Source organism: Drosophila eugracilis, unplaced genomic scaffold, assembly GCF_018153835.1.
Source record: "Drosophila eugracilis isolate 14026-0451.02 unplaced genomic scaffold, ASM1815383v1 contig_1765, whole genome shotgun sequence".
Classification (NCBI taxonomy): Eukaryota; Metazoa; Arthropoda; class Insecta; order Diptera; family Drosophilidae; genus Drosophila; species Drosophila eugracilis.
In genome coordinates, this window is record NW_024572605.1 from 6,092,861 (window position 1) to 6,102,990 (window position 10,130).

Genomic DNA, 10,130 nt, shown 5'->3' on the forward strand with positions numbered 1-10,130 from the left:
AGGGAAATCCGTTTGAACCAACCATAAAGTCAAACGAACCGGATCGGTGGGTGGATCGGCGAAAAGCGGCTACCTAAGTTTGCTTTATGGCACACATAAATCCCCATTGCGCTGCCCGTTAATTAGATGGACCTGGTTAGTTACAGTTGTTGACCAAATGCGCTGAAACCGAAACAGAAGAAGATGTTGGAGAAAAAAAAGTAGTAGCCGCGAAATGACAATGGCATTGACATCGAAACAGCATCAAGTTTTATTGGCTTTATTTTCAGCCAGGGCTGCAGATAATCGGACTAATCAAAGTGGCCAAAATGATAAGTGCAAAGTGGCAACAGGCGACCTGACCTCCGCTCACCTCGCAAATTGGATAAATATATAAAGCCCGCCACGTGATATGCGTCTTAAGGTTCGCTGTTTTGTATAAAATATTTAGATTAGCATTTATGCTGTGAGCTTGTAGGCTCACCACTTTGAAACATTAACCTCATACGAAAAGATCATCACATTTTAATTGCTATCACATATTTTCAGAGGGTACATTAGCTAGAATAACAAAGGTCAGAAAACAATTTAATTTCAAGTTTATTAAAAACAAAGATCATAAAAATCGATGAGCTAGAACAATAGAAATGAAATAAAAATTCAAATGGACTGACAACAAAGGTTTCAGGAGATCTCAAAAGTAAGGTTGTCTGCTCTATTTTTAACTGGGGGACTGGCACACGACTTGGCCTGGTCAACAAACCCAAAGCTAGGTCCAAGATTTGAACTTGAACTAGTCTCATCTCATCTCTTTGCCAGTTATTTAAGTTTCGTTTTCGTTTTTCGCAGCTATTTATGCTAATGAAGACGTCTTCAGACACGATTATCGACCGTGTTTATATTGATTTTTGGGGCGATCGTAAAGAGCGCAGTGGACACAATAAACTTGGCTAACAACCTGACACATTTCTGTCCAGTCATGCATGGTGGCCAAAAATGCCATTGTGCTGAGACGCGTCTCCAAAAACTTTGGCCTTTTGCCGAAGCGTAATTACAGACTTCCGGCTTTTGAACAGTTTCTTAGCCCCACCCAAAGAGGCGAGTCTCAAAAAGCCGCCGGGGATGGGGGTATTTTGTTGGGTGGCTCTTTGGGGATGTGGATGATGAGATGCCAGAGGCGCCACAATGTATCCCGTTACAGGTTACAGGGCCATAAAGCGCCATAAACGCCGCGACGGCAAGGGCAAATTATAACGCATACGGACACGTAGTCGATTCACTTGCTAGGAGGCTAATTGGACGTGCCCGGCCAGGATGTCCCTGCTCTTCTTCCTCCTTCTCCTTCTTTTTCTGCTCCTTTCCAGCCGACTTAAAAGTGGGCGTAACATAACAATTGTGGGCGATTTGCATACAATTTGGTTCTCGAGTGGCCAGCAAACTGGCGACGAGATGTTGCTACGTCATTGTTGCTGCTTCTGGTGCCACTGGCTAATAAGTCAACATGAATGCTGGTTTCTTTTTTTGGTCTTTTGTTCCGGTGACAGGCGGTGACAAGTAAAACAAACATATCAGTGGCTGACCATAGTCCATTCGCCGACATTGTCAAGGTTTTTTCTATGTACACTATATATAGTATATATGTGCTAAACTGCAGTTCGTACTAGCGCTTTAAAATCAGCAAAAACTGCAATGGTAAACAATGGCAGTTTAGAGCCATTGAATGTCCTTTGGCAACATGTTGCTGCAGCACTTGTTGCTCGCGCCCACACAGGCACCTTTCAACATCAGCCTCCTTTTGGTGCCGCACAAAGGACCAACAGCATATAAAACAGGATGTTTCGGCAAACATTCGCACAGAACTGTTCCACACTCGACCGGGCAACAAGTGTGTGTGTGTGAGTGCGTCCAAAAAGGATCCCCTGTCCCGACTTCATCCTATTTCCAAGTACGAGGACAATTTTAAAAGGTAAGTGTAACCGGAGTGGACAATACAATCATTAATTAAACAATTATTTCGAAAAATTACAAACAAATTGGTTGGTAAAAAAAGATATCAGAACCACTTCTTTGGAAATTTTCTTAAAATAAATGAAGTGCACTTAAAGTTTATTTATTGAAAACACATGCCTTTTAAGCAATCAATAGAATGTTGTTAAGATGTGAAAACAAATAAAGTAAATGTAATAAAAAATGTAAGCCAATTAAAATGGTATTGAAAATCCAGATTTATATTATACAATGAATCAATTTCAATAAAACTCATAAAAGTTGATTGCTTAATAGAGGGCAAGAAGCTTATAGGTTTTCTAAGAAATATTAGTCATTAAATTATTTCAAAAATCGAATTTCACATCACATTTCAAACTTTCTAAGATATTGACATCAAGATAGGACACCTAACCTGAAATTTTCCTAGTGTCTAAAAATAAATTTGACATTTCTGTTACATTTTCAAATTAAAAGCTAGCATCACACAAGCTGTAGTTTTAACTCTATCCAAAGCCCCCTTAAAAGCATCAAATATGCTTCGTTAATCCTCGAAACAAGGTAATTTTTAATTGGCCAAAATTGCTAGCCGAACTAAAACAAACTAATTCGGTTTTGTCAACTTTTCGACTCTACCACCTAGAAAATTAGTTCGAGTCTGGCGAGAAACCCAAACAGGAAATAGTTTTTCCTCAGAGCCAGCAGACACATGGAATAGTAACAGCCATTTCGGTTAATGAAGGCAAATTGAAATATTTATGAGTGCACTTTCGGGGTCCAGAGCACAGCTAGATTTCCATTTGCATTCGTGGCAGGTGGGAAAAAAAGGCGCAAATGGTGGACCCACTTTTAGGTGTTGAGGGCTGGAGCTCAAGAATTGTAAAGCGGAGCGGAGCGTGTACAATTTATGATTTATCGCCGACACTGGACAACTGAAATGGCCCGCGTCATCATTTGTCTCTGGCGTTGTCTAACTTTACTGCTCCGTCTTGACAAATGATATTTAAATGCCCCGCCATGGGTTAATGTGTTATTCGCACATGTATCCTGCAAATCCAGAATGTGGTAGGAGATGTTGCCAGGGCAGCTACTTCAAAGATATCAAACATATCGCATATGCCATGCAAATCAGTTTAGGCCCGGGTTTCATCTTCCCATAAGCCTGCTAAGCGAATTAACGAGTGCGTTATTGATACCTCCCCTTCCTTATTTTTGGCAGGCAGGCAGACTAGCTGCCAGGCAGGTGACTTCTGCCCAGAATAAACAAGACAGCAACACATTTATGAATTTTAAATGCACATTTCGGCATCGCAAATCAATCAGACATTTGGCAATTGTTGTCTACCCACTTCAAATTCACTGACTCCTTGCCTCTGGAGAGGTTGTCTGTCATATTTTAGCGCCAAGTAGGGGTATTGCAACATATTCAGCCGGAGCCCATAATTTAAACGCCGCCTGAATGACTAGTTTCCTCTTTTATGGGGACCCTTGAGTTCCATCAACCTGTTGCAATCGCAGGCTGCAACTGCAGCAATGCAACTCCATTTGGCTATCCAAACGAAAAAAAGAAATCCCAGAAGTACGTATGCAAATCTTTAGACGGTTTGTCTGGGCCATCTACTTTGGCACTCTTGAATGCCTGAATGCGGCTCTGATTGCCGCGACATCGAATTAAGCGAGTACCGCTGAAAGTATGTTAATGCTTGCGGTTGCGAAGTCCGCTCATCAGCCGCCGACTTGGAGGTCAAGTTTTTGTCGTGAGTTGTCTGGGCAAGTTTTTAATTTTTTTTCAAAACGGAGCAATCCAAACTTCGTCGGCACAGAAGTGTTAATTGGCCACTGGTTGTCGGGTTTGGAAAACCCCATGACTGTCGCTGACGGTTTTTCTTCCTGCAACAGTGTTGCAACCTCCTTACCTTAAATCTTTAAAAAATGGCATAGTCGCTTTGAGATGGCAGATAAGATTCATATTTATCAATGATCAGAGGTGGAAAGCGTAGAGCATTTTATGATTCCGTTGGTAGCTCTGCTCTGAACTTTTAGAAAGGTTACCCATTACTTTTAATGCAATCTGTTAAGATATGGTTTAAAAGTGGCAGCCCGCAAGCTATTAATCTGCTACATTATCATCACATTAGCTTTATTTAAAATTTAGTAAAACTATGATCAGAAAAGGCACCTCCTTTCTTACCAATAAAGTTCAAACTGAAATAGAGAACAACATTCAAACCATTCATAATGGCCATTATGATTCGAGGCTGTGGAGACTGTAGATTGCCGCTAGGTTCTTCATCCTGCAACCTGTTGCACCTGCCGCATCGTCAATGTGGCGACATGGCACTCAGTGGATCAGCTTGCCTTGAGCAGGCCTCGCAGGCCAAGCCGTCACCATATCCAAAAGCCATAATCATTTGCATCTCTAATGGTGCTGCTCTGTCGTCGTCGTCGTCCGGACACCATACATCAACTGCTCCCCTGGCACTTCCTCTCGACGCCCACTTTCCCGTGCGCCTTGAACAAGTGTTAATGCCTGTAAACCTGGTTATATGCCGATGTGGGTGGTTCGCTGAGTGGGTGAGGGTGGGCGGGGTAGACCATTGTCATGCCATTGTGGTGGCCTTAATGTGGTTGGTTAACTTTTTACGCGCTTGGCCCAGCAGATCTGGCCATAAATATCATGATGGTTAATTAGCAGGACACTTTGTCTGCGAGTCCTGGCTGCTGGTGGCTACTGTTACCCTAAGTAAAATGAACAGTCTTAATGTGATTAAAAGTTGCAATAGATAACGCGAGATGCCGCTGTCTCATAATTATTCGATATACTACTACCACTCCTTTCTTATCCTTGCAGATGGGCATTGCCTTGATGTTCCTGCTGGCCCTGTACCAGATGCAGGCGGCCATTCACAGTGAGATCATCGAGACACCCAACTATGGCGGTAACTCCTTGCAGGATGGAGACTCCGAGGTGAGTCCGCCGCAGGACAATGACCTGGTAGATGCACTACTCAGCAATGATCAGAACGAGAAGGCGGAGCTGGAGTTTAGACACCCCATCTCCGTGATTGGCATTGATTACTCTAAAAATGCAGTGATCTTGCGCTTCCAAAAGCACGGTCGTAAACCGCGCCAAAAGTTCGATCCGGAAATGGAGGCCAAGAGGAGATCCGTGCAGGATAATTTTATGCACTTTGGAAAGAGGCAGGCGGAGCAACTGCCTCCAGAGGGCAGTTACGGAGGATCCGAAGAGATGGAGGGCATGGCTAAGAGAGCCAGCATGGATCGGTATGGCAGGGATCCCAAGCAGGACTTTATGAGGTTTGGAAGAGATCCTAAACAGGACTTTATGAGGTTTGGTAGGGATCCTAAGCAGGACTTCATGAGGTTTGGCCGGGATCCCAAGCAAGATTTCATGAGATTCGGTCGGGACCCCAAGCAGGATTTCATGAGATTTGGTCGCACTCCGGCGGAGGATTTCATGAGGTTTGGACGGACACCGGCAGAGGATTTCATGAGGTTTGGCCGCTCTGACAACTTCATGCGTTTCGGGCGCAGTCCGCACGAGGAGCTTCGTAGTCCCAAACAGGATTTCATGCGTTTCGGTCGTCCTGACAACTTTATGCGTTTTGGCCGCTCTGCTCCACAGGATTTCGTTCGTTCTGGAAAGATGGACTCAAACTTCATTCGCTTTGGCAAGAGCGTAAAGCCAGTGACTCCCGAATCTAATCAAACCAAATCCAATCAAGGCAAACCAGGCGAAAGGAGTCCAGTGGACAAAGCCATGACAGAATTGTTTAAGAAACAAGAGTTACAGGATCAGCAGGTTAAGAGTGGTGAGCAGACCACATCCCCGGACGAGGGCAGTGCAGAGCAGGACCAGTTCTTCGGCCAGTGAATGAATCCTGCGGGAAACCTCCATGTAAATACTTATTGACAAACTTACCCACGAATCGTAATTGGTATACGTATACTTCCATCCTCACACGAACTCCTGATAAATGCCTAAACTATGAATTTTTAATGAATGGGCTGGATTAAAAATTCACCGCGCTTTGAAGTTCTAACCTATGTATCTATAAATATATTTAGAGTAATATTGAATGCATTGAAACTGTGTAAAAAAGTCTTTTGCCAAAATTCCAAAATAAAGATTGCTTTACTGTAATGTGATTTTAATCTCTATTTGAGGTTGTTATTATTGAAATTTATTATATATACATGTAATTTAGATGAGAACATCGGTTTTTTACTATGATTTGAAATTAACTTGAATCTCAACGCTTTTTGAATGCTCGACAACTCTGGGAAGGTGGTGGGTTTGTGACACCGCTGAAATCTTTTCCCACCATTTTTCAATATGGTTTGAGTATACGGGTAGCGGTATTTATTAGTCCCACTCGTTCTTATCGCCCAGCTGTAAGCATTAAAAAACCGCTACTTGGGAAACGGATCTAAACCGCTCTAATATTGCAATTTTATCAGTTTATTTTGATTCTGAGTTGGCAATCTCGAGTGCTAAATACAGATAGACGAAAGATAAACATTGCCAACGAACTTTGGACGACGCTACGTCATCAGCTAGACGGGTCTAAAGTCCAACTTGTTGCACCGATCTTGTTGTTTGTGTTGTGTTTTGGATCAGAGTAAACACAACACATATATACATAGGTTCTAAGGAACAGTTCAGTGCATTTCTAGAACTCTTCCCATTGATAAACCGTTATTAGCTAGGAAGGGAACAGAAAATGTCGGCACTTTTGAAAATGCACAGAGGTGAGTGTTCCCAAAAAAAACAAATTTTGACTATTACATAACCACAAAGATGCTGATAGACCCCTTAACCCCTGAACCTTGCTGATTATACAATTATCTATTCATCCATCCAGTCCAGAGGCTGTTCAGACCCTCCTTGGTGCGGAGCATCTCGGAGGTGGCTAAATATCCCAGGATCACCACCCACTATACGCTTAATCCCCGCGAGAAGGATGAACGCTGGACAGAGGTGGACATGGAGCGCTGCATCGAGGAGGTGGATCTGGTGATCGTGGGTGGAGGACCTGCTGGCATGTCCGCGGCCATTCGGGCCAAGCAACTGGCTGCGGAAAAAGATCAGGTAAGTTAGCTCCTATATCTTCATCATACCCACGCTTAACAATCACGAAATTGTAGGAAATCCGCGTCTGTGTGGTGGAAAAGTCCGCTGAAGTCGGCGGACACATTCTCTCTGGCGCTGTTATCGATCCCGTCTCGCTGAACGAGCTCATCCCCGACTGGCAAGAGCAGGGTGCTCCGCTAAACACCCCAGTGACCAAGGATACCTTCTCTTTCCTTACCGGATCCGGCCGCATCTCCATTCCCGTCTTCAAGGGCTGGCCCATGGATAACCACGGTAACTATGTGGTCCGCTTGGGTCACCTCGTCAAATGGCTCGGTGATCAGGCGGAGGCCTTGGGTGTGGAGATCTATCCCGGTTGTGCTGCTTCCGAAGTGCTCTTCCACGAAGATGGCAGTGTTAAGGGCATCGCAACTAATGATGTGGGCATTGCCAAGAGTGGTGCTCCCAAAGACACATTTGCACGTGGAATGGAGCTGCACGCCAAAACGACCATCTTCGCTGAGGGTTGCCGTGGTCACCTGACCAAGCAGATCCAGCAGAAGTTTGGGCTGAACGAGGGCAGCGAGCCACAGGCCTATGGAATCGGTCTGAAAGAGGTTTGGGAGATCGCCCCCGAGAAACACCAGTAAGAAGCTTGATAGTATTACCGAAAAAATGTTTTTTAATTTATTTATCTCTCATCACAGACCTGGTTTGGTGGAGCACACCATTGGCTGGCCTCTGGACCGCTTTACGTATGGCGGCTCCTTCTTGTACCATTTGAATGAGCCCACTCCCACCATCGCTGTGGGCTTTGTGGTTGGTCTGAACTACAAGAACCCCTGGCTAAGCCCCTTCCAGGAGTTCCAGCGTTTCAAGACGCATCCCAAGGTGCGCCACGTCTTCGAGGGCGCAACGCGAATTGCGTACGGAGCACGCGCCATCAACGAGGGCGGCTTCCAGAGTTTGCCACAGAAGCTATCCTTCCCGGGAGGCTGTCTGGTTGGCTGCAGTGCTGGTTTCCTGAATGTGCCTCGCATCAAAGGATCCCACTACGCGATGAAGAGCGGTATGCTGGCGGCGGAAAGTGCCTTTGAGGCCATCAACGCAGACACACAATCGACGGCTGGCGTGGAACCCACGAGCTACGCTGAAAAGTGAGTATAGAGTTCTTTTAATAAATTATAATATTAATATAAAATCAACATTTTTCTCCCAGAATCAAGGACTCCTTCGTGTGGAAGGATCTATACAGTGTAAGGAATGTCCACCCCTCGTTCCACAATCCTTTGGGCCTATATGGTGGCCTTGTGCTTAGTGGCTTCTCCATCTTCATGGGTGGTCGGGAACCCTGGACACTGAAGCACGGTCCTCAGGATCACGAATCCCTGCAACCGGCAAGCTCCAGCACTCCTATCGTTTACCCCAAGCCCGATGGCAAGATCTCCTTTGATCTGCTGTCGTCGGTGGCGCTTACGGGCACAAACCACGAGGGTGACCAGCCCGCCCATCTGACGCTAAAGGACGACCGCATACCGGTGGATCACAATCTAGCGCTGTACGAGGGACCCGAGCAGCGTTTCTGCCCTGCCGGCGTCTATGAGTATGTGCCCAACGAGGAAGGAGGCAATATGAAGCTGCAGATCAATGCCCAGAACTGCATCCACTGCAAGACCTGTGATATCAAGGACCCCAAGCAGAACATCAACTGGGTGGTGCCCGAGGGAGGCGGCGGCCCAGCCTACAACGGCATGTGAAAGGATTATCATCCCAGCCAATTTGTGTACCGCGATTGCATTTCACTAGATTATAAAATTGAGAATTTGAACTTATGATTCGGAATTAAGCTTAAAATTGCAATAAAATTGTAGAAAAAGAAAAACGTCACGAAAATCAGTTGCCAAAAAGGTTTTATTTAAAATGTTCTACTATCATTTGTTCGGTTTTGTTCTCTTTTTTTTTTGTTTTCTGTTTAAAACACCAACTTAATAGGTAAATATTGAATCCACAATCAATTTGTCAATTTCCAAAACCTTTCATATTCAGTGCACGGATAAAACTTGTTTCTCATTATATAATTTCACATATATATGCATGTATAATGTACTAACTTGTTTTTCACCAAAACGGTTGCATATCCTTAGAGCTTAGAGTTACGAATTAGTTGTATATGTTTATTTGAACAGACACATCGATGGATACACTTAAGTAGGTGACCCTCTCGCTCTCTCTATCTTTCTATCTGAAATGCTCCCTAATCTTTGTGCATACTAGCATATCACTCCCAGACCTATCTAGAGTTTAGCTAAACATACTTGTACATACATATATGCCATCGTGACTCTGGAGCCGACATTATTCTCTAAGTGAGTTCAAGCACAAGTCTTTGAATAACTATTATATGATGCTTGTGGAGTGCCACATAAATTTCATTACAACAGTGCGTAGATTTAACATTTTATCTAGGTATTATCCTAAAGGTACAGCGAATACGAATTTACACTCTCTGGACGATCCGTTTGCAGATACCGTCATCTCGATTATTTCTGTGTGCTGTGAGTGGTCCCTGTGACCGTAGGACGTCTTCTAGACAGTCAACTGTACAGTGCGCGTCATTCAAATATATCATTATCTCATTTTTGCTTATTATCTTTTAACTAGACTACATATATATGGGTTTCTGGGTAAGCCGTCCTTATGCAATGCCAATTGAAACGCCCATTTGTACATTACGTGCTGCTTAGTGGAGGTTATATCGCTCTCGGGATCTCACTAGGGTTCGATTAGGTTTAATATCAGTTACCAGATTTATCTACGCTTATTTAAATAGCACAATTAACACCTGTATTGAAATTTTTCACCATCAAGTTGTTCGTTATCATTATCATTTGCAATCAACATTAGAGTACAACATTCAAGTTATATCTTCATGTATTTGTTTGTTCATCAAAAAGAGGCACTGTTTTTAAGGCAACACTACACAGTGAAGTTATACACCAGGATCTATAAATATATACATCAACAGAACGAGGTCCATAAAACAAAATGAAAAGTCTGAGAAATTCCGAAA

The 10,130-nt window shown here is 43.9% G+C and overlaps 2 protein-coding genes across 2 annotated transcripts; both read left to right on the top strand.

Moving 5' to 3' along the window:
- The first annotated feature begins 1,848 nt into the window (after positions 1-1,848).
- LOC108104786 (FMRFamide-related peptides) lies at positions 1,849-6,147 on the top strand. The gene is made up of 2 exons (XM_017211042.2): positions 1,849-1,945; positions 4,817-6,147. The coding sequence occupies exon 2, from the start codon at positions 4,817-4,819 to the stop codon at positions 5,858-5,860; it is 1,044 nt and encodes a 347-aa protein (XP_017066531.1). The 5' UTR covers positions 1,849-1,945; the 3' UTR covers positions 5,861-6,147.
- A 205-nt stretch (positions 6,148-6,352) lies between these two features.
- LOC108104785 (electron transfer flavoprotein-ubiquinone oxidoreductase, mitochondrial) lies at positions 6,353-8,956 on the top strand. The gene is made up of 6 exons (XM_017211040.2): positions 6,353-6,381; positions 6,448-6,738; positions 6,852-7,078; positions 7,135-7,706; positions 7,768-8,217; positions 8,280-8,956. Exons 2-6 carry the CDS (start codon positions 6,711-6,713, stop codon positions 8,815-8,817), a joined length of 1,815 nt encoding a protein of 604 aa, XP_017066529.1. The 5' UTR covers positions 6,353-6,381; positions 6,448-6,710; the 3' UTR covers positions 8,818-8,956.
- The last annotated feature ends 1,174 nt before the right edge of the window (positions 8,957-10,130 follow it).

Coding starts and splice junctions, on each gene's coding strand:
- LOC108104786 (XM_017211042.2), top strand. CDS start 4,817: ATGGGCATTGCCTTGATGTTCCTGCTGGCCCTGTACCAGATGCAGGCG.
- LOC108104785 (XM_017211040.2), top strand. CDS start 6,711: ATGTCGGCACTTTTGAAAATGCACAGAG. Junction 7,079..7,134: donor TGGCTGCGGAAAAAGATCAG/GTAAGTTAGCTC, acceptor ACGAAATTGTAG/GAAATCCGCGTCTGTGTGGT. Junction 8,218..8,279: donor CCCACGAGCTACGCTGAAAA/GTGAGTATAGAG, acceptor TTTTTCTCCCAG/AATCAAGGACTCCTTCGTGT.